Source organism: Macrobrachium rosenbergii, chromosome 55 (assembly GCF_040412425.1).
Source record: "Macrobrachium rosenbergii isolate ZJJX-2024 chromosome 55, ASM4041242v1, whole genome shotgun sequence".
Taxonomy (NCBI): domain Eukaryota; kingdom Metazoa; phylum Arthropoda; class Malacostraca; order Decapoda; family Palaemonidae; genus Macrobrachium; species Macrobrachium rosenbergii.
The window spans coordinates 53,896,985-53,920,984 of NC_089795.1; the positions used below are offsets into that span (position 1 = coordinate 53,896,985).

Here is a 24,000-nt window from a genome sequence, read left to right on the forward strand (position 1 = left end):
GTGTGATTAGCTCTTTTGTGCAGTGTTAGTGGATAAGAACAGCCACTGTGATATTGTTTATTTGCGGCCATAGGAAGGATTCTGGGTTCGTCCTGTAAGGACGAATATTTTGTAAGTGGTGTTCTTTTAACATATCTATGACAGTTATTTTGGTCTAGAATAATTATGACCTGTTTATTTTATGTAATGACTAGGGTGTTAGTTACTAGTATTGGTTGGTCTAGAATCATTAATTTGACTGATTGTGAATCAGAATTTCCTCTAGTTATGATTTCCATTTTTATGGGGTGTGAGTCACTCCATTTCATGATCGTAGCTTTTGCTGAAATACTTTTGTTAAATCTGCAAATAAAGTCTAGTTTTGTATCTCGGCATTTCATTCCAGTAGGCCTTTTGTTTGAGGTTAGATATAGGGGGAGGAGTTGACTAGAGAGAAAGAATGTGCTGACCCAGTGCCTGCCATTGCTACCAGAGAATCTTAGGGATGTAAGATGATATGATGCTGTTCTTGAAACAGATGCAGTAAGAGATTATGACCCTAATTGATGTTGTGTAAGGTCATAACAAATCTACTAATCTTGGAAGAAATCTTTTTAAAAAACAAAGGGAAGAAATCATCAGGACCTTCACCCCACCTTTCAAGATCATCAAGAATTTTCTTAATATACTGTATCCCTAAAGCAAAATACAGATTTTGAAGAACAGATTTAGGATGACAAGTGCCAGGGAGGGACATCCTCAGCTAATTACTTAGCTTCAAAAGCACAATGAAACAGTTCAGCCTTTTCCTTGGGGCCAGTAACCAATCTAACCTCATCTATTAGTAGTGGTGGACTAGATGATGAGCCTGACCCAAAAACAGATGCCAATTTGGTCCACCACAGATGAGGCTGGAATTTCTCAGCCTCAAGTTCCTCTTTAAGGAAGTACTGTAATTTCTCTCAGCAATATGGTAAATTCCATTCACAGCATGGCAAGACTCAACAAATATGGTGTAATGGCCTTGGATGGACAAAGAGAACACTACTAGTCTGTTGCCTATGTAAACCCAATCCAAAGACTGGTTAATGGGAGGTGAACAAGCCACTTGACCGGGTTGCATATACCTTTCTCTGTGCAACTCCAGACAGTCACAACAAGAAAGGAGACTTGCCTTGATGCAAGCTCAAAAGCTCACAGATAAGAGACAGAGCAGCCCTCGAGTCTAAGCAGATGGTACCCAGTGCCAACCCTACCTAAGAAAAATCAATCAGCGTAGGTGACTGAACTTCCCCGCCCCACCCTGCAGGGGAGAGTGCACTCAAAGAGGCCTAATAGGCTTCCAACAAGGGGTTAGATTTCCCTACTCAAAAACCAGCACTGAAGAGAAAAAAAAGGGGTTGGGGTGAAGGAAGACGATGAAGAGGAAGGTGAAGGAGTTCTGGCTCCTCTACCCTTTCTCCACAACCAATACTCCCCTCATTTGCAGGGCTGGTCAGGTCTGGAATTAAAAGACTAAGTCACACTTATCAGAGGAATAAAGCTATATTAGCTTAATTCCTCAAACCAGATAAAAAGAAGGCCACAACAGATGAGCTACCTTATCTAAAACAGGCCAAACTCTTGCAGTCCTTCCAAGGTGATTAAGTCTCACATTCCTGAAAATTAATCTTATTAGTACATAAACTGGGGAATAATACAGTTGCTAATGAACATCTTGGAGCTGCTATTGTGCATTTCTTGCAAGCAAGCTTATTTGACTAATGGGTTTGAATTATAATAATATAAACACACGCTCACAAACTTTAAGGAAAAAGGAATATTCAAGATTATTCATCACAGCAATTTGAATGGCAAAGTTGGGAAGTCCTGAGCTCAATGGTGGCCAGAAGCAAAGCAGAATGCAGACCAACAGGTGGGTAGGGTTTCCCCTACCTGTTGACAGTTAACTACCTTGTTAGTTAGTACAAATTATATATATCATACATAATTAGGCTTTATGAGAGTAACTGGGATGCGGTGGAATAAACATGGTTTTCAGTGTGTAAGATTTTCATGAACATCATATCTTGTCATATCTGAGGAGGAACAGACAATCATGTCTTGTTCAATTTCATGAATGTATATCCATCTGCTGTAAAACTGGTAATGTACTGGGATACAAGGTCAAAATAAAGATAAGAAAAAAAGCAGAAGGTACAGTCCGACCTCTTAAAACCGGCAGCCTTGGGACCAGGCCAATGCTGGACCACAGCAAATCCCACATGAAAGAAATCGCCCCTAAAAAAACTCCTATGTAAACAAAGTCTTGCCAGCTCATTCCACAAACATATTGCTGTGTTATCAAAAGTAGAACATAAAGCTTATAAATAAGCATTGTGTGTGAGAGAGAGAGAGAGAGAGAGAGACTACTGGCTCCAGTTTGGTTGTTACACCGACAGATCTCCATTTGAAAAAGTAAAAAAATATAGCTGTACTAAGAATAATGATAATTTTGATAAAACTGTTGTTTTATGTACTATATGCAATTATATTTCAAGCATTATTGTCACATTATTATTGTAATTTAGTTTATGAACATAGCAACCACAGGCCGCTTGCATTCTGGTTGTTTACATTTTTTAAATCATCAGCTGATTGCTTGCAGCCATTAGTTGGTAAATGAAATGCATTTCAGAGATTAGTTTCCTTGTAAATTACCAAAGCTGAGTTTAAAAATGCCACTTTCTTTATTTATAAATGCAGTACATTAAATGAAATACAGGTGTGATTTCGCCAGATTTGATGTTGCTTTTGCCTCTTCCAAAACGTTTTGTTGCCTGAACATTATTCGTTTCTTCAGCCACAGCTACATCCATCAATTCAGTGGCATACTTTCATAACACTTTCCTCTCCATTGTGTGAAGGGAGACTATATTTATTTTTTTTTTTTTTTATTTAAAGAGAGTCCCCCACAAAAGAAACTGGCACAACCGTTTAACAAGTCGAACAACTGCAGCGCAACCCTTCATATATGTGTTGCCCATTGCTTTGTCTTCAAATGGCTGTTTCTTGATTCGACTGTTTATGTCAGTACTTGCTGTTGTTTATGTCAGTGTCTTGCAAGTTGTAGTAAGTGGTTGTTAATTATAAGAAACAGTAATGAATTCTTAGACAAGTCACAAGGCTGGTGAGCATGACTTAATGTATGAAGATTTGCATTTAACCTAATGAACTTTTGCTTCTAGACCTATTTATCATTTATAAGCTTTCTAGGCCTATTTATCATTTATAAGGTAACTCAGATATAATATGCATTTTCAATGGTATCTACTGAAACTGAGACAGGCATAAATAGCTTAGGCTACTGTAATCTACTGAAAATATATCTTGCACTATGCATGATGTAGTATATGATTAAATCATGTTTTTGGATGAAGTTTTAATGAATGCATGGTATACTAGATCAGATGATACACAAGTATACTACACACAAATTGTGGTTCTTTTGTGTGCTCTTTATTTTTAAGTTTCACAGAATGTTTTCGTTGGAAATAAACTGTGCTTGTGTATTTATGGAGCAAGCTTCAGTTCTGAAATCCGAAAAAATCCAAAAACTGAAGCGACGTGTGGCACCACCCTCATAGCCAATCAAGAACTAATGTGATCATGGGAGTTGCCAGACCACAGAGTGCCGGATGAAAGAGGTTGGACTGTGTATGCAGACAAATTTCTGGAAGGAGTTGAAGAATATCCTAAGCACTCAAGTCGACATACTGAAGTCAAATGAAGATAAAGAAGAGATAAGAGAAAATATTTGGAGTGGCAATGGTGTAACAGGGTAGGCCAATGAATTTTAATACAATATCTAAGGATGAAAAAGAGAGAAAAATCCTTGTCAAAAGGCAGGATGAGTCAATAACAACATGAGAAGAGACCTGACAGAAGATTTTTTTTTATGAGGTGGAATCCATAATAAAGAAACTTACGTGACATAAAACATAGGGTTATGATGGAATAAGCTAAAACTAAAATGACACTTCATATACTAACTAGACTGTTTTGCAGAATAAGGACTGAGGAAACAAAGCTTTGTGAATGGGAATTGGAAGTCATAGTAAAGGTGTCAAAGAAAAGTGACCTGACTGAATGAGTTAGCTTTAGAGGCATTGCACTGACATTGGTTATAAGAAAAATATTCAGTGTGCTTATTCTCAAAAGCCTGAAGAAAGAATTTCATAAAAGCTTAGAGATAAATAAGCTAGCTTTAGTAAAGGCTGGAGTTGCCCAGCTCAAATATTTCTGTCACAATATATTTTGCAGTAGTGTATGGAACTTAAAAATCCCCTTCTGATGGGTTTTGTTTATTATAAGAAGGCATCTGACAGTGTCCTTAGACAAACAATATAGTAGAAGGTAAATTCTAAGTTAGGATTTGTCAAGTGAATTTGTGAGATGCTATAAGGGAACGTTATTTCACCTTTATTGTTTGCCATTCTCAGATTTCTTAATGAAAAAATTGGTAGAAGAAGGAACAGAGGGTTGAGACTGGAGCAACTATAGAAACTTGACAGGCTTACAATGTGATGATGACGCTGTTTGAAACAATACAATTCCACAAGATTTACAAAGTTTTCTAGTAGAGTGCATCATCTATTCTTGATAAATGAAAGAAAAACAGAGATATGCATAGAATATGCAAAGAGGGAAGAAATAACTTCAGATGGAGAAAGGATTTTAAACAGGGGGAATCTTCCATATAGTATTTAGTAACACTGACACCCACTCTTGAGTTAATTTAGTGAAAGACCAAAAAAAGGCCAATCAAAGGATGGAAAGGCTGAATAAGGTTTGGAAATCAACTAAAGGATCCTGAATTGCATATGAAAGTAAGATTGTACATATGTCAAGTACAGTCTGTATTACTATACAGACATGAGTCTTAGTATAATAATGACAACATATCTAGAAATACTATCTTGTTGATTTGAGAATACAGCTTTAAGAAGAATAACGGGAGTCAGATGGTAAAACTGAGTTACAAATGATACCAAGAGGGAAATTACAGAAGTTTCATATTTAGTTGAGATAGAGAAGAGATGGAGTTGGAGATAGCTTGAACAAGTCCTTCGCACAACTCCTGGGAGAATAGTAAGTGATAGTGTCAGCTGGGCTCTTGTAGACACCAGAAGAGTTAGAAGATCAAGATCTACTTGGATGAGTCCTATGAGAATGGAGTTTGAGGACAAGTGGAGATTTGTGGAAGATGGTTCACAGGAAAGACATGCGTGGCAGAATTTCACACTTTCACTTATGTCTTTCCTGTGCACCATCTTCCACAAATCTCCAATTGTCCCCAAACTCCATTCTCCTTACGTTCATCTAGTAGATCTTCGATCTTCTAACTCTCTAATACAAACAGCTATTATTATACTATTCTCCCGGGAGACAATGCAAAGACTGTTCAGCTATCTAACTCCATCTCTTCTCTATCTCAACAAATATGAAACCTATAATTTCCTAGTGGTATCACTTGTAACTCAAAAGTTTCTTCTGAAATCTGATATTCTTCTTCAAAATCAACAAAAAACATCTTATTAGACATGTCATTATTATAAAAATAAAATAAAGTTTCCCTGATTGACTTTTTTTTCAAACTGCAATTTAAATTGTTTGATACCGACAACAAAACATTTTACCCAAAAAAATTAACAAAACGACAGTTTTCAACTTATATTAAATTGAAAAGGGCTGTCAATGCACTGGAAAGTTATGTTCCTAAAATTTCTTTTCAGATTCATATTCTAGTTTAGTCTCATTCTATTAAATTGTTAAGTACAGTACGTATTTACATTTTACTATTTTTTAACATTGTTTAATTTCATCATAAAAATTTTTTAATGCTATTTTAACTAACTGACATTAACTGAAACTTACAAAAGCCACAGAACTTGAATCTGTTTTTCCCTATATTTGTACAGTACTGTATTCAGTATTTGAAAAATTAATGTGCAATGACTTCAAAGAACCAATTACCTATAAAGACAAAGAATGGACCACCTTCCATTATTTCTTCTCACTAATACCTTTCATTATTTCTTCTCACTAATACCTTTTGTTATTTCTTCTCAAGAATTCAATTCTGTCTAAAAATGACAAAAAATGGACAAAAACTTAACCTAGAACTTTTAACCTTTGCTAGGAAGATTAGGGGACTTACAGAGCTTAATTTTACCTACATACAAAACTATATTACAGACTGATCAAAAGTGTTGCAACTTACTCTCACTCTATAGTTTAATTTCCAATCAACGTCAATTACATGAGGTGGATATGTTCCAGTGGAGGCTAATTTTGAGCGGATCACAGGACGACACATATCCAAACTTTCCACAGTTTTTTTAACTCGATCTGGAAAAATATTCTACTTTTAAATAAAATAAAATACATTATTTACATTAATTATCATATTTGAATGAAATATTACTTTGGAAGCTAAAGCAATTGTAATCAAGTGAAGGAATTTTTCGTAATTATTGTTAGTGTTGTATGTTTCTATGGAAATACAAACCAGAACCTTTTATACATTAGAATCCTTCAGCACAAGCTGGGGAAGTTGTTGAACTTGGCAACAAGACTGTTAACTGGTGGAGATGAGGGGTTAGTTGGGGAGTACCCCTCACTAGCCTTATGTCACCACTCACTTTGTCTTTTGTTACCGGAAAGAACAGACATACTTTGCTTGCTATCTTCCTCTAGGTGATTGTTGAATTTTTCTACCATTTTTCTTATTGCACTGTTTGTGTACTTAATTCTTGTTTTTTCCCCAACATGGAAAGAAAACATGACCAACACCATTGCGCAGGACATGGGTGTTCTTGTGGGTGCTTCATGTCTCCCAAAACGATATATCCCCATGGGAATTATTCTTTTTGTAAGGGAAAGGTGTGCACTTGTTCTTCACCCTGCATGGAGTGTGTCGGTTGGTCTTCCTCACAGTGGGAGAAGTTTGGCAAGTAGAGGAAAAAAGGACAAAACACATTCGCCAGTGTTTTGGTGCCCTTGAATCCTTATGGCTCCTTTCTCACATCATCTTCCATTCCTATCCCCCTGCCTGCTAATAGTGCTACCTTCTCGGAGGGACAGCACTCAAGTGGATGCCATAGCTTCTGGTAGTGGTGTACCCTTAACAACTGCCTTGCCCTTATATTCATCTAATTGTGACATTCCAGGTTCTGTGAACACATATCTGAAATACCGACAAAAGGTATGGCCTATGCTCAATATCCCTGGTGGCCCGTCTTTCACACATTTCTAGACAACCTGGAAGAGAAGGAGATGTCTCCTGCGCTTCCTCTTCTATAATGTCTTCTGCTGCTGTGTCTGTAGTTGCTCCAGCCTCTTCTGCTACTGCAAAAGAAGGGGGATCCACCTGTTGCAGTAGTTCTTCTGTGGCAGGTCCTTTGGTTAGTACTTCATCTTTGGTTCTGGCCTCGAAATATCTTTTGGCACGGAAGACCAGCACGACCTACAAGAGGAAAGAGAAGAAACATTCTCATTCTTCCTTGTCATTTCTTTCATTATAATCGAGCTGGTCTTCATCCTCCTCCTCCTCCTTTTCCCTGGAGTCTCTTCCCCTGCAAAGACATAAGAAGAAGGGGGAAGTCTACAGACTCACAACCCATTTGTGCTGTACGTGTGTGGTCCCCAGACCAAGCACATTCTAGCAATCAGGTAGGTTCTCCCTCTAGTACCTCTTTAGAGGTGCACAGAGGAGAGCCAGCACCACTTCCTTGCTTGGCACAAACACATTCTAAGAAAACCAGGGAGAGGTGTCCTTTGATCTCTTCCAAGTCTCATGTGCAAGGCTTGTTGGGTAGGTATTGGGAGTGGTAGTGAACATGCTCATTCATGCCCACTGTCTACTACCTTGATGCTACCAAGTATAAGGACAGAGGGACATCAGGGACAAAGTTTGAAATTTGTTCTCACAGTGACTCTGCTACACAGATCTCACGTGCCTTCTCCAGCAAGAGGTTTGTCTGGTTCATCACAAAGTTGGGATTGAGCAAGGGAGCAGAGGGCTCGCATATTATCCTCTCTGCTCATGCCTCAGGGATCTGACAGGTCTTGAGTGTCCTTCTTCAGCACTTCTGGGAGATTATTGTGCTCAATGAGTAGTATGCATAAGACTAAGTATGATTATCAAACATATCATAACCGTACACAAGAGAACATTTTATCACTGTTGATATTTCATCTTCAATCAACATAACAATATCCAAAAATGAAAATTTCATATGCAGGCAAGACAACACCATACATGATGCAGCAAGTTCACCCACTCCACCGAAGGAGTGCGTGTGTACGCGTTACCATTTTAATTTTTTGTTGCTTTGCTTGATTTACTGTACTGTATTTCATTACAAGTTTACCTGACTCTCAGTATGACTGTCACACATATCATAACAGTAAACAACAGTCAGAACAAGGGGTATGTGAATCATATGAGGCCTTAGTCAATCTTGTACCGCAGCCTTTGCTGCAATAACGAATACTAGCTGAACTTGAGTCCGACATGTTACTGTGCAAACAAATCTCAAACTAGGCAAAAAAAAGTCTTAATTCAGTGAAACACGTCTCTTATTGGTGAATATGTCGTAATCCAGAAAAAACAGGCCTCAAAGCAAAACCTAACTATCGCTAAACATGCTGAAGACTACTAAAGGTAAAATACTTCACCAATTAGGAAAATATCAACCAGTCAGTGATCAGAATTCCAAAACAAGCTGCTTCTTACAACTGATGCTCAGTCGTAAGCCGGCAGAAACAAAGTGAAGCTCTTCGCTACGTTGTTCCTTTTGTTCCCCAAAAGTGGGTGGGGCTAGTCACCTACACAAAACAAAAGAAGTGCTACTGTGATTTTCAAAATTTAAGCTGCCTTGCGAGTTGAAACTATAGCTATGTAATTACTTGGCAAGTAACTTATATGAAAATAAAAAACCTCTGCACCACAAAATAATATTGGTTTTAAGTTAAAATTAACAACAGTTTATTGAAACTGTCTCACATGAGTGGGTACTTTCAAGAGTTATGTATACTGTAAGCAATACATTGCACATTGAGTGCACACCCAAGTCTTCCTCCCTCTGCACAAAAGGAAGCAGCATTACTAGTGCCTAGGAACTAGCTGCCCACGAGTGCCAACCAGAGGGATTCCCCTTTCATAGTGCCACTAAGCTGGTGCACTGTCAACAAATAACCTACCTGAAGTGTGCACTCTGCTTCATGCAGAGTTCCATTTCCTTTGTACAATTTGTTGTATGACAATTTAGTGTTGATCCTCCGATTGCATTGGCACCCAAGTGCCACCAAGAAAGAGTCCTGTGTTAATACACAAGCTGCACCTATGCATTGAGAGACAGAGTGCCCACAATAGCATGCCCATCCATAAGGTTTGCTAACCAAGGACCACTCCATTAGTATGACTTTTGAACAGCACACTCAGCCACAGTAACAACCTTATTGAAAAGTGCCATTCCACTGAAGTGTCACCTAAGTCGAGGGACACTTCCCCAAATCACTCTTATTCCAGGGCCATTTTCATACACCTTAATTTACCAGAACCATGGCGGCAGAATATTACCAAACCTTCATGAATCTGGGGAAGGAGGCAGGTTTCATGGGAAAAGAACTCACCAAGTGGGCACAGGCACAGCTAGATGCTGTACTCCAAAGGGAGAAACAAGAAAGAGGAGCAAAGACAGTATGAACTGGAAAAAGAAGAAAGACAGAGGAAGGAGAGAGAAGAACAAAGGAAGGAGAAAGAAGAGCAAAGGAAGTACAAATTGGAAAAAGAAGAAAGACAGCGGAAGGACAGAGAAGAACAAAGGAAGGAGAGAGAACAACAAAGGAAGTATGAGCTAGCTCTAAAAGAAAAGGTGAGCGGGTCTGAGAAAGCCCGACAAGACAGTGCCACAGCTCTAGCCCAACAACAAGCCACTAACCCCACACCTGCCATGCCTAATCCTCCTATATCCAGTATCAATTCCCTGATAACAAAGTGAACTGATGACGAGCCAGAGGCGTGGTTGAAGGCGGTAGAAGCACTTTTTGCAAACTACAGCACCACAGAGACAGAGAGGACTTGCTTCTCTCCAAGCATGTGGAAAGTAATGCAAAGGCTGCCCTCCGCTCGCTGTATTGTGGTACAAGGGGAAACATAGATGAAGTTCAGAGGGTAATAACTAAGGCTTATGAGATTACACCGGAGAAATGGAGACAGCGGTTTGGGGGCCACCCAAAAGAAATAGGTCAGACCTTGGCTGCATGGACCTATCACAAGACCTGAGCTGGTCAGCGCTGGCTTGACTCCATGACTGGAAGATTTCTTCCAGTGTGCTACTGGGCCCCTTGCTGTGTGCCTCAATGACAAGCAACCCAAAACACTCACGGAGGGCTGTCGTATGGCTGACCATTGGGAAACCTATAACCCATCTTCCAGCACGTCTCACCAGCGCATAGTGCCACCAGGACATCTCTCAGGGCCAGCTCGCCCAAAGAATGGACTTCCTTCCAAGCCAGTATGCAATTACTGTACTTTACTGCCATAAAGTTGGACACTCTGAGTCTGAGTGCCACTTTGAAGGGGGAGCTATCAAGAAGCACACCCAGAACCCTTTTAAGAAACCTAATGGCGCCTCTCCCTCCACTGATAAGCAAACCTCTCCACTTACAGTCACCAAAGGCAAGCAAGCCCATCCAAGAGGCCCCTGCAAAGGCTATGGGAGTTGGACATTACTGTAGTGCTGGAAGTGCTGCCTGCCCAGAGCATAGTACTACTATCAAGCACGTCAACTTGATCAGTGCCATGTCCGCCGTGGCATGGCCATCTGACATTCTTAACACTGAGAGGGTGGAGACTCAGACCATCTCAGTGGTCCCCCTTGATGGCTCTAGCTCCCCAGTTGAACTACCGGTTACAGTGGACACCGCATCAAACATCTGTCTGATTGACTGGTCCCGAGTGCCAGTCAGTGCCACTGTAGAAGAAAAGACTTGTTGGATGATGGCTTGGGTAGAAGGTTTTACTAAGTCCATTCCCATAGTTGAGCTCCAGGTCACGACACTTGGGGTACTCAATCTCACCGCATTAGCTGGTGAGTAGAATAAGGCATGGAATTGAGTTTCTGTTAGGACAAGACCTCCTCTGGGGATGTCCTCCCCCAACTCCCCTCTGTTGCATGGCTACCTCCGCAATGGAGGCGTCAACTATTGCATAAACTGACAAGAGCACAGCCACATTGGAGGGCGTGCTATCGTCAACAGAATCACCTTCCATCTGCCGAGTTGGTTGACACAAGGGGCATTCCCAGTGCAAATCAGAGTCGAGTCCTCCCTCCTCACGAAAGGATGGCCACCGAAAACTTCCTCCCCAACAGTGAAAGGAAGCTAGCAAGACATAGTATTGCTGTAAGACATGCAAAACAAAAGGGCACTCCATGAATTGGTCGGGATGGCCCAGCAAGCGGCGCACAACGGTCACCAAAATTGGAAACATTCCCGGGGGCTCTGACCTCCCCCTGGGACAGGAATCCCTGTCTCATCCCAACTCAGGCTCACCTAGGGGCTTTGCACCCCAGGGTTCCTTGTCAGGCATACCTGACCAAACATCTCTGCCAGTGCCACTTGAGCTTTCCGAGCAGTGCCAGTCTCCATCCCCGATGGACATTGAGCAATTACCGGAATTAAACCCCGTTCCTGGTCCTGACTTGGTGTCAGTGCCAGTGCCAGATCACGAAACTAATCCTCCTTCAGGAGATCTCCCCAATTTAACTGAGTTGGTCATCGTCAATTGTGAGCCTCCAGCACCCGATAATCCTCCTTCCTCATCACCTCCGTCCGAAGATGATGAACCTCTGGTGGACCCTACTGCTACACCTTCTCTGGTCAACCACGAATTGTCCTGCCGGGACACAGAAGCTGTTACTGCCCTTGCTTTGGTTGTTGCAGCAGCCAGAGTAGGGAGCCCTCCAGTAGCCTCTAGGGTTACCCTTGACTTCATTCCCAATGGCACTCCTGGCCTTTCCCCAGAGTTGGTGCCCTCACTACGTCCTAGGAATGTCACAGAAAGGCCTTGGAGGAACCTGAAGATGAAAAAGGGGCAGAATAGATCCAATTAGCCTACTGGAGCCATGAAGTCTTGGCACTCACTGTCCATTGGGGAACAGTGCCTTTCCATCACAGAGTGATCCTGGCACCTACCCAGAGAAGGTAGCCTGAGTGATCTATGATTAAGTATTGTAAACCCATACATAACATCCTAGACAAGAGTATACCAGGTACCGAAAACCCAGAGGAGTTCGCATGGGTGCCTCCCTCATTGGTTCCAGGTACCGAAAACCCAGAGGAGTTCGCATGGGTGCCTCCCTCATTGGTTCCTACTAAGTCAAATAAGATGTATTGAGTTAGAACTGTCCTCTAGCCTCAAAAGGGTGTGAATGCCTGCTTAAAAGGGGGAGCTGTCACAAATATATGGTGCCCATGTCTCTCTGTTCTCTTAACATAGGGATCAGATTGCAATCCATTAGGGGGGTAGTGAAGAAGGGGGTAGTGCCCCATACCCGATGATAGTCGGAATGAAACGAGAGTTTTGGATGTATCTTGGCAAAAGGGTCTAGTTCAGATAGGCAGATTAAATGAGTCATCGGGGATAGGCATACTAGTAGTCGCTCTATATCCTTATCCTAAGACCCATATTGCTGCGCTCTCCTTTTTGCTGGTTCTTACTTGCTTTTCCAGGAATGCAGGCACTCTTTGCTTCAACTTGCCATTTCCGTGGCCTCAAGGCATATAGACAGACAAACATCCACGAATGAGCTGAGAGAAGTTAGTACCAGCTCAGTCCTCACCCAGGCCAGACCTGTGCCTCCCACGTCCCAAATCTCGGGCCGTATCTTTTGTCCTGGCAATCTGCCACACTGGTAAATGAGTCACAAGCAGTCCCAGCATTGTTAAACTGAGGACATATTGGACCATCTAGCTATTCTTGCAAATGTACACTTGCAACTGGATTTGCCCTGTAAGTCTGAAATGAGCAATTAAGTACCAGTGACTGTTTCTCTCACTAAATCTCTCCTTTCTTTTCCTTAGAATTCATCTCCCAAAGTAATTCCTTGCCGAGTCCTAAGATGTGTGTTCCCCATGTGAATTTAAGTCTATTGATAAAAAATAATCCTTTGTCCAGCAACAGAGAGTAAATCATCCCTCCACTGTGATAGGTCATTGCAAGTGAGAGAATCATTTATGCATGAATCCTTATCTGGGAGATTTACTTCCAGAGACATGTTATCTCATCTTTTCATGTTTTCTGTCACCGACCTACCAGTGAGAATTTGCCTCAGAAGATAATTTATTCAACCTTACTATAAGCAAGCCTCTGCTTCTGCAACTAAGTGTCAGATTGTAACTGCATATTCACGAGCCAAGGGCTCCAGCCTGCGTAACAACTGTGTAAAAATTCCCATTTCCTTCTGAAAGCCAGTTAACTGTAAATTTTGTCGTAAGATTATTGTTGCACTTGTTTTGCTGGTTTGCATACCAGTCATGATTTATTTCCCCTGCTTGAACTACGTGAAATAAAGTAATTTAGTGGATCCATGGGCTTTCATGGCGACCTTTCCCTTTGTTTAGAAGTAATTAGAAGGTAAATCAGCTCTGTTACATTTGCTTATATGTTTAGCTCTGGGTAAGTGGCCCATAAGGGAATTTTCTAAATCAATATTTATTTCATCTAGCCAGACCCAGACAAATATTGAGCAATATGACAAATTTATTAAATTAATTTGTATTTTTTCATAACTAACAAACCTGAGGTCTTAACATTAAGATAAATCTTCTGGTGCCTGCTGGAATCTAGTAAAATCAATAAAATTTTATATGCAAGGGACTACTGTAGTGGCATCTATCCTTAATCACGAGTCAAGTGGGACCACCCGTATCCCAAGCCATACTCTGTGACTTCACCAGTTACTCTTTTACAGCCTCTGAGGGACGACGTGTTGTTCTTTCTCTCATCTCTAAAGCTGGTTTGGTTTGCCTGTATTTGATTTCTTTCTGTGTTTCTGTGTGTGAATTTTGGTTGTTTGTGGACATGTGCTTGGATTAATGGCTCCCCTTAACCCTCCTGTGAGCGTATCTCCTGGATCTTGTAAGAAGCAAAGGAAATGTCCGGGTGTTGGTGGCTTTCCTTGTTCTCGTTTCCTAACGTCAGTGAATACGGATCCTCATCCAACATGTAGTAGATGCAGAGAGAATTTATGTAATGGAACAGTGGAAAAGGGTTTATGGGAAGGGTCAGTACAAGAGGATGGAGATGACTCCATCTTGGATTGATAGGGAGTAATCTTCAGCTTCCTTTGTTCAGTCTCCTCGTGAAGCTGTCCCTTCCTTAGAGAGGCCTGTTCCACTTGTTTCACCTCCTGTAATAGAAGTTTCCCATACCCCTCCATGTTCGTTCATCGATTCGTCGGGGGATGCATTTGGAGGGTTTCGGGTAATTTTATGCATAATTATGCCCCTATTTTTCCGGGGAATGGGGGGAGGGGGGACACCAACTTCTTTGTCTCATTTTCCAGCTCCACATGCTCAGCGGACAGTGGGCATGTGGTCCTCTCTAGGCCTATCAGGAATACCAACCTTAGAGGGCCTGTTGTCACACCACATGGCTTCCCTCTACCCTCCAGTCCCTCATACTGTGGGTGTCCCTTCTCCCAAGGAACCCCACGATGACATCCTCTGGAATGCATATGGTACCAATTCTGCATCATTTTGGGGCTCCCTTGGCATTGTCTGCAGTGGTACAATGTCATGGCATTACAGGCAGGTCCATCAGTGATGTCACCTTCTAACATGGCTGCTGTAGTGACGTCAAATCCTACCCTTTCCGTGTCAACAACAACAGCTACCTCTTCTGGGATGACGTCGAATTCTACATTGACGGATTCGTTAGCAAGAACAGTGATGAAAAAATTAAGAGTGTTAGAGGAGAAGTTTAATAAGGCATGTAAGGAGAAAAGACGTGAGTCTTCTTCTTCTTCTGCCTCATCGCCAGCTTCGTCGGATTCATCAGCTGTACCTGTGCGTGCTCCAGTTAAGGCAAACTTTGTGTAGCCTACCGAACGACGTATCATGCACGAAAAAAAAGGGATTGGTTTTTTATTTTTAAGTGTATCTGGAGTTGATTTTATTATAAATATGGAAAATAAGATAGATAACTGGTTTCTGCAAAGATTTTTTGGTTTAAAGTGTGACGGTTGTTGTTTATAGGTATATCTAATGTTTATGGTTATGCAGTCCTGAAAAGGTAAGGTGAGGAAGGATATGGAGTTTCCCTTGCATACCCATAGATTTTTTTACTCGCTACTATGCGGATTTCATCATTTTCTGACAGGGCCTTGCTCTATTACTCCAGATAATTTGAGGAATATTGTATGGAAAAATAAGCTAGCTAACTGCCTTTTACGTCAAGTTTTCAGTTTAAAGTGTGGATTGTTGTTTTTAAGCATACTAAGTATTTATGCTTCTGCGGTACTGACAAATTTGGGGGAGTAAGGGTATGGAATCACTACTGAATGTCACAATACAAACAACAAGCATTATCATCCCAATTATGTAAACCTTCTTAACACTTGTTAACATCAAAACAACTTTCTCCATTATCTGTATATATCCTGTCTTGCAGGTACACAAATAACTCTTTTTAACACACTTTACTGACAGCTTCATCATTCTCTGGAATAATTCTGTTTCATATAGATTATAACTTAACCAAGGGTTCCTTCTGAACACTGACAAACTGAAATAGTGCATGGGGGTGTTTTTATTGGGTGAACCTTTTAGCAATTATTATATGCATTTGCTTACACTATTTTTCCTTTTCCTACATTTTCCCCTTTTATTCCTAGTCTTGACTGTCTCTAGCAAGAATAAGTTTCCCTCCAAGCAACCTTTCCTCTTGTTCACTCATATCATCATCCATTTTCCTTTGCAAACATCATTTGGTATATCCATATCCTCAGCTACATATATTTCTGCACCATATATCATTACCAATGATAAAAAAATAAATGCAATAAACCATAATATAAACATATATAACAAATCATACATATACTAAAAAGATAAAATATGTTCTTAATTGCTACAAACCAAACAATATACAGTAATGCCACTATAACTGAGAGGTAAGTTTCACTTTAAAAAAAAAAAAGCATACTTATATAATTGTTAAAACTCATCAAAATACATGGTGACCACAACTGAAACAAATACTGACAATACACTTGAATTTGTAAAATTTTACACAGACAGTAACTTGAATCAAATTAAGCTAAGAATTACTGTACAGTGTTACCATACAAAGTCACTACAGTATAATACAAAAACCATCAACCCTCAACAAAAAAGAAAAGAAACTAAATGCAGTTCTACCCCCGTCCTCACAAAAACCCTAGAAATATAATTCAATATTAAAATAATCACATCAACCCTCTTATGTTAGACAAACGGACATAGGATCACACCAACTCATAAAACCAAAATAATGGGAGTATATTAAAATAAAAGTAGAATTAAAAAAGAAGTAAATTTACAATATAAACTCAGAAAATGGCTGGCGAATGGTTACTGGCATAATGGTAAAAACCACAACACTGGCGAGCAATGTGAAAAAGTTGTGAAGTTGCACAACAGAATGAGAGATGCTAGGGAGAACTGGAGGAAGGTCAACCATATGCAGCGAGTGCTTCTTTTTTCTTTCTTTTTGATACAATAGTTAGGTGCAAGTGGAATTTCCTTTTGAGTAATCAGGTATCTTATAATGAATGAGGTTGTAATGGACAAACTTTATAAGTTTCTTATTTGAAAGGCAATAAATTTCCATATTCTGTTGATTTCATATCACACTAACCTGTAGGCCAATTCAGATCTTCAAGAGCAGAAGAAAACACAGTACTGCTATGACTTCCTTTTATATATTCAATCAACAAAGTTGTCAATGCTGCATGGCAACAGTTCCTCGTACCTGTAAAATAAGCAAATCTACAGTCTTTGCATAAGTGCTTACAATTTCTAAGAAAAATTTAGTAATCCTTAGTATTAAACCCTAAGTGTCTGTCTGTAGATGTCTTATTGTCTTTACTTTTGGAAAAGCAGACTGATTTTATTTTTATATTGGAAAACATCCAATTTTTCAAATAATTTGTAATTTTCCTAACATACAAACCTGAAGTTCTTTACATATGGATTTAGCTTGTGAATGCAAGCTGGAACGGCTGTTTAAACTTTACTGACAAGGTAGTTGATTACTGACATAGAGAGGGAAGCCCCAACCCCAGTTGGTGTGCACTCCACTTTGCCTTCAAGACCTGGTACCAGAGTAAGGGGCGGGTGAGGTAGGCCATTAATCCTTAAGGGACGGATTGAGCCTCAGTGTGAAGTAAAACAGGATTGGGGAGATGGACGGATTGAGCCTGAGTGTGAAACAATATTACACAACACTGACATGGTGTCATGTAAGAATGGGGCGAGAGAGAGGTGCCAATACTTCTACATAACAGCAAGGGAAAAACAAACTTTATTCCCTGAAAGATGGCTTATTTGAGCAATGGGTTTGACAAAATCAAATACATAGTCCACAACCATAAAAGGAAATGGAGTATTAAAGTTTAATCAACAAAAGTTGGAACAGCAAAAGTTAGGCAGTTATAAAGACACCTGATCTTGACAGTGGCTGGAAGCAAAGTGTTGTGCAGACCAACAGGTGGGCGGCTTCTCCCTGCCTGTCAACAGCTTACTACCCTGTCAATAAGTTTGAATGGCCATTCAAATTATTATCTGCAAGCTAACTGGAAGGTTTGTATTTGTGTAAAAACAACTCAAGTTTATTTATGGCAACCTTATCAGTATGTCTGAATGGCTGTTCCCAGACCACACTTGAAGCAATATCCCTATGTAAAGAACTTCAGGTTTGTATTTGAGTATGAACGAAAATAAATTTTATGCAGCAATATTTTAGGGTTAGGGAAGGATGTTTATTCAACTATATGAGTTATGACATCTAACACAGGTTGGATGGGGGGGGCCTGCAGACTAGGTAAGACCAGGTACCCTAGGTTAAGGCAGATTAGGGAGGGTTAGGTCAAGATGCAACCCTTCATTTCACTCTATAATCTACAGTGATTTAGGTCCAGGTGGAGGTGAGGGGACTAAACCAAAGCAAAGGTATGATCTGGGTAACTTTAGGTTAGCCTGAGTTCTAACGCTGCAATTACTCCTATCATATCTTCATAATTTGTATACTCATAGGCCTGTTGGTAAAACTGCCAACTACCACCTCAAGCCTGGTTCGTGCTAGTCACCGCTCAGAATATCTACTATTTGTTTTATGTTTGTCTTTTGCTCATGTTTATGGTAATTATCATCTTTTTTATGTTTTTCCATTTATCCCCGGGGGCTTTTACTAAACATGGCAATTCTACAGAAAAGCTCCGCAGGTTACTGTGTTTAGTACCGGCAACTCAGGGATGAACATAAAAACGTAGTAAAATTCTTGGTATCATTTTATAAGTTGCCAGTACACGATGTGAAATTGTAACCTAGATTTTTTAAAAGAGCTCTTCATCAAATTATGACTTATACGGTAAGACAATACCAGGCCCCCTCCCCCCTCCATAGCTAATACAGCAAAATCTTAACCAGTAAGCACCCCTAGGTTACGTGGTATTATTTTATGTTGGCAACTTATAAAATTTTATCAAATTCTCTTACCTGTAATGTATTCTATACGTTATTTTCTACACTTTTCACTCAAAAACTTTCATTAATAAATGATACCTCAATGCAGAACTCTTCGGTAAAATGACCATAAACACAGCCTAGACCCATTTTGCCCGTAATTTGGTAGCCTAGGCTAGTTACCAAACCAGATCAGCGCAGTAGTAGGCTAGTCTTCATTTTTACCTTCACATTTTCCTTATCACTGGTTACGGTAATTCTAAATATTAGCTCCGCGCCTGTTTTTACCTTGGAAACTGGTTTTTTCTACAATTTTATGGTTTCTGATACTAGCAGTGCATTTGTTTGTTGTCAGCCAAATGGAATGTCCCTTTGCCGTGTTCAGTACTGGCCCAGGGGGGGAGGGTACCCATACGTTAACAAGTTATTGCACTTGCCAGACATGATATGAACCGTTCCAAACAAACGTACCCGTGCTCTGTCTTGTGAAGATCGCGTATGGAAACCCATTGTTGGATGAACTTTAGGGGTTAATTACAAGTTAATTAAATTCGTGCAATAAAAACTGAAGGTAAATCCATAGTTAGCAACCAAAAAACTGTAGAAAAAGTCAATTTAGCAGGAAACGCCACCGTGGAGCTACTACTTAGATCTACCCTGGTTACAACCATGAATCACGGCCGGCATTTTTCCTGACTACCAGTGCTAAGATACTACACTTTTGCCTATGCTACGCCTGATGTCACGGCTGAAGTGATTCTGTCTGCTCCAATCCAGAAATTACTGTTTCCTATTGATGTCCTCCATAATTGCTAAACAAAAGGGGTGTGAGAAACTCAAATAAAGTGACCACCACCCAGGATTGGTTGGCTAACGGTAAAAGGTGTAAAGGCTAAAATATCTAACTGGCCTAGCCTAAAGGTTAGGAAAAAGGGCCTATATGGGCCATGTCTCTGACAGACATATAGAAGTAATCTTAAAATTAGTGAAGAAATTAGTTCTGGATCATAAAGTGACTATTTACAGCAATGTCTATGGTACATTAACTTAACCTACCTCCACCACAGCCTGTATTTGTACCACCTTGGCCTACGGTCGTGGATGGTAAATCTTTGTTGCCCATTAGGTCTTGAATAGTTTCACTAAGGATTGCTTTGAAACTCTCTTCATCAATTTTTGAGTCATCTCCTAACATTCGCAGGGAAGACGATATTTCTATAGAGAACTCCATCACAATGAACTTGCATTGAGATCGCAGATATTTCGGATTTAGGAAGGAGGCGTGCACAAGTGTTCGAACGGAGTAGTGATCAATTATAATTTTATTGTCATTTGTCAAAATTCGTAAGAATGACAAATACTGCATCATTTTAAATTCTATATCTGCGTCTAGCATTCTTACTGAAGCCATACGGTGCTAGTTCGCCTGTCTTTTTCTTAGAATTTAAGTTCTGTATTATCACGCATTGTTAAATTAAGAGAAACGGACATTTTTTGTTTACATTTTCCTTCAATTGGCTCTAATCTCAAGCAACATTCCCAATAATTCAAGAAAAACTAAATATTTATTTTAAGTACACAAATTGCCTGTTAAATTGAATAAAAAAGCAATCCTTTTACGGGGAAATATTTGTAGGTAAGATCACTGTATTTTGAGCAAACAAGCATGGAAGGTTTCGAGTACCACGTAAGTTTGAGCAAATGTCTTTAGTTCCGACATTCTAGAGGCAACGCTTTCACAAAGGCCGAAAGTTTATTTGCAAAAAATCAATCCTATATTAAACTTTAGTAGTGCACATAATTTGCGTTAATATAGTAATAATGCACCTTGTTCTTCAAGATTACAAGGGGCATTTGAAAACAGTTCGAACTTCCGAGTGTTCGAAACATTTGAAATCTTCACCAAGCATTAGTAGCAGACGACGGGAGTAAGTGTAAGGGAAGTACCCCGAAGCGTCGACTGTTTGTTGTTCTCTTGTTTAACTGTGTTTAGGTCTGCCGCACTGCTTGTGTTAGTAAATAAATTACTTTAGAACTCTTTTAGTCTGTGAAGGAATTAAAAGGAAAATAAGATTAGTTTGTTAGATTCTTATGAAAATAGCAAGTGGCAGATATTCCAAGCATTTTATTAGCACTCGATAGAAGACGAGGATTTGTTAAAGAAAGTTCTGTGCAGTGCCAGTTGTTTACGATTTGAGAGGGAAGGTGACTGACTGCTTTGGCGCCGTTGTTGGATTTAATGCGTTTGGACTGAAAGGTAAGAAGGGACAGTCATGCCTTTAAATCTTTATATTTTGGAATCTAGGAGAGCTGAGAAGATTGACGTGTTTGCTTTAAATCCATTTGAAGTTCAGGAATTAAAAGTAATGAAATGTCATTAGTAGCTAAGCAAATATAAAGAGGCTAGTGAAAGCATAGTTACAAGGGCTGCTATCGTTGTATTCTTTATATATATATATATATATATATATATATATATATATATATATATATATATATATATATATAAAGTAATTACAAAACATTAACAACGGGATTTGTTTATCACACATCATCTCGGGTGAAAAAAACGAAAGGCTGGGTGTGCTGTAGGTCCAGACCGGTTTCGACTTTATTTCCAAGTCATTAACGAAGGTGTATGTATATATATATATATATATATATATATATATATATATATATACATATGTATATGTATATATATATTAACTTATCACTTACTGTACACAATTGTTCTGTGCATTAATACAATTACTAACAGGAACTCATTAAAACTGGATGATATCTAGTGGAGATATTTATTGAAGAAAACTTACAAGCTTTCTAGGATTAACAGTCCTCATTGTCAAGTATCCGTAGAATGGCTGGATACGTAGTCCAGCTGTATTTATATGTGTGGGGGATCGGGTTAAAGCCCTTGTTTGTCCAATTCCACTTGCTAGGTTATTTAATCTTTTGATTGCCCTCCTTCTCCTGTATGGTCCCGCCCTCGTGAACTTGGCCCTTCTCTGCCTGCAGCTTCTTCCAGGTGTGCATTTTCCATGTGGTCTCTTGTGTTTTTGCATTTCTTTTCTATTATAGAGTATACGATTTTTCTCGGTAGTCTGTCTTCAAATCCGTTTCCATTATTGCCTGCCATTACATTGTTATGAAGGCATTCTCTACAATGTGTCTTGCCATTTTGTTGGTGTTCCATTACAAAAAATTCATCTTCTCCCAGTCTATTTTGTGGTCTTTTTCCCAACAGTGCTTGGCAACTGCTGACGTCTGATTGTAGAGCCTTATGTTTTGTATGTGTTGTTTTCTTCGTTCTTTGCAGGATTTGCTGCTTTCGCTGAAGTAACACTCTTCACAGTCCAGACACCATGCATACCCCTCTCTTACCTCTTCCCCCTCTACTGGCTTTTTGTTTCTAACTATATTCCTAATGGTGTTTTTATAACTACCTATCAATTTGAAATTATCCTGTTGATGGGTGTAATAGTGTTGTTGTCCGGGACTAGGTATTTTCTTCCCTTTCAAATGTTCCCTTTCTATCCTTTCCCTCTCCCCAAAATAATTCTTTTCTTGTCTTACTGTGTGCCCGCTCCCACCAGTACTTAGGGTATTCTAATCTCCTAAAACTCTTCCTCACGTAGTATTCCAACTTCTCATCTAAGAATTCGGGACAGCCAATCCTAAGAGCCCCTGTGGCCAGCCCTGTCATTTCTCCCATTTTAATTTCTTTCCTATGACTGGAGAACTTGTGTATGTATGAATTGGTGTGTGTCCTCTTTCTGTGTACCTTGAATTTAAAAATTTCCCCTTCCCTTTTTACCAGTACATTCAAGAAAGGAATTTCTCCCTCATTCTCTTCTTCTATTTTGAACTTGATTTGTTCATTTAGTTTATTTATGTTTTCTAAGAACTTGTTTAGTTCTTCCCTTTCTCCCTTATAAATAATCAGGATGTCATCCACGTATCGTACCCATTTGATGATATTTAAGTGCCTTTTGTTTAATTTACCCACCTCTTCCGTTTCAAACCATTCCATAAAATTGTTAGCTAAGATCGGCGAAAGACTCGAACCTATGGCCACACCATATTTTTTTTTTTTTTTTGTATGTAATGGTTTTCGCCCCGCTTAAACACTTTGGCGCTGAGGGCCGCTGTCAACAGTTTTATCAAAACTTCATGATCTACGTCACATGTGTTTAAACCCCTTCCCCCATATTTTTTTTATTACTTTCATCGTCTTCTTGACTGGTACGTTGGTAAACGGGAAGTTACATCCAAACTCGTAAATTTACAACCTTTTACGTTAATTTTAGGTAATTCATCTATAAGGTTCATGTTTTGTTTTAGATGCCCTCCAGATACTAAACCTACCCATTTTCCCATTATGTTGGAAAGAAATTTCTCCAGCCTCTTCTGCGGTGACCTCGTCGATGCCGCGACCGGTCTTGGCGGGCACCCTTCCTTATGGATCTTTGGACTACCATAAATATATGGGATCTCTGGGCTTTCCCCTGATTTTAATCTATGTTCTAATTCTTTTCTTTTCGTTTTGTCCTGGATTTTTGTCAAAGCTTCCCTTACTTTTATTTTTAATTAAAATTGCAGTGTAGCCCCCTTACGTCCGGCTTTTTATTGCAAGCCTCGTATATGTTTTCATTTAACTTGTATTTGCCTAGTCTATGAAGGGTCTTACGTAACCTCTCCTGAAACACGAATCTGTTCATCTGAACCCCCGTCCACATGGCCCCCCTACAGAAAACAGCTTCATTCCCATTTTTATTCTTATCTAATTCCATTAAACCTCTACACATGTCAATGAAATCGTGATTATCGCTCCCCATGCAAAAGTTAAGACCGTATCCGAACGCGAGCACTTCATCCCTGCTTAAAAGTCTCTTAGAAATGTACGACTAAATCAAAGTTCCCTTTTTACCCACCCCGACCTATCGAAAATGGCAACAAGTCTATTCTTCGTGTAGCTGTGGGCTGCGGCGTGCACATACCTGTACACAACCTTCAATTACTTTGAAAACGTTGTCTAAGCTGGTGCCTCAGTATTTCTCAGTCAGTTCTCTTCTGATTTTTCTGCTCTTCATCCTTAGTTCTTCTAATTCGATCTTTTTCTTCCTTAAAGATCTCTTCTACAAAAACAGGAAACGGATGTTCACCAGTGTCTCTCTCTCGTGTCTTATCTAGCGATTTCGGTGCCACGCAGTCTGCTAAGCATTTCTTAAGGAACCGGGTTCTGTT

The 24,000-nt window shown here is 39.8% G+C and overlaps 2 protein-coding genes across 11 annotated transcripts in view; one reads left to right on the top strand and one right to left on the bottom strand.

Annotated features, from left to right (window-relative positions):
• Positions 1–20,356, bottom strand: part of LOC136835276 (COMM domain-containing protein 3-like) — a 64,996-nt gene extending 44,640 nt beyond the window's left edge. For all 4 annotated transcript variants that reach the window (XM_067098562.1, XM_067098560.1, XM_067098563.1 and 1 more), the window contains exons 1-3: positions 19,810–20,356; positions 16,928–17,041; positions 6,242–6,369 (exon numbers count right to left, since the gene is read on the bottom strand). In XM_067098562.1, the coding sequence (XP_066954663.1) occupies positions 6,242–6,369; positions 16,928–17,041; positions 19,810–20,164 (597 nt within the window). In that variant the 5' untranslated portion in view covers positions 20,165–20,356. The remainder of the gene's footprint in view (positions 1–6,241; positions 6,370–16,927; positions 17,042–19,809) is intronic.
• Positions 20,357–20,530: 174 nt separating this feature from the next.
• The window catches only part of LOC136835277 (cAMP-dependent protein kinase inhibitor alpha-like), a 252,667-nt gene continuing 249,197 nt past the window's right edge, over positions 20,531–24,000 (top strand). For all 7 annotated transcript variants that reach the window (XM_067098570.1, XM_067098566.1, XM_067098567.1 and 4 more), the window contains exon 1: positions 20,531–21,010. The gene's annotated coding sequence lies outside the window, so the exon portion shown is untranslated. The remainder of the gene's footprint in view (positions 21,011–24,000) is intronic.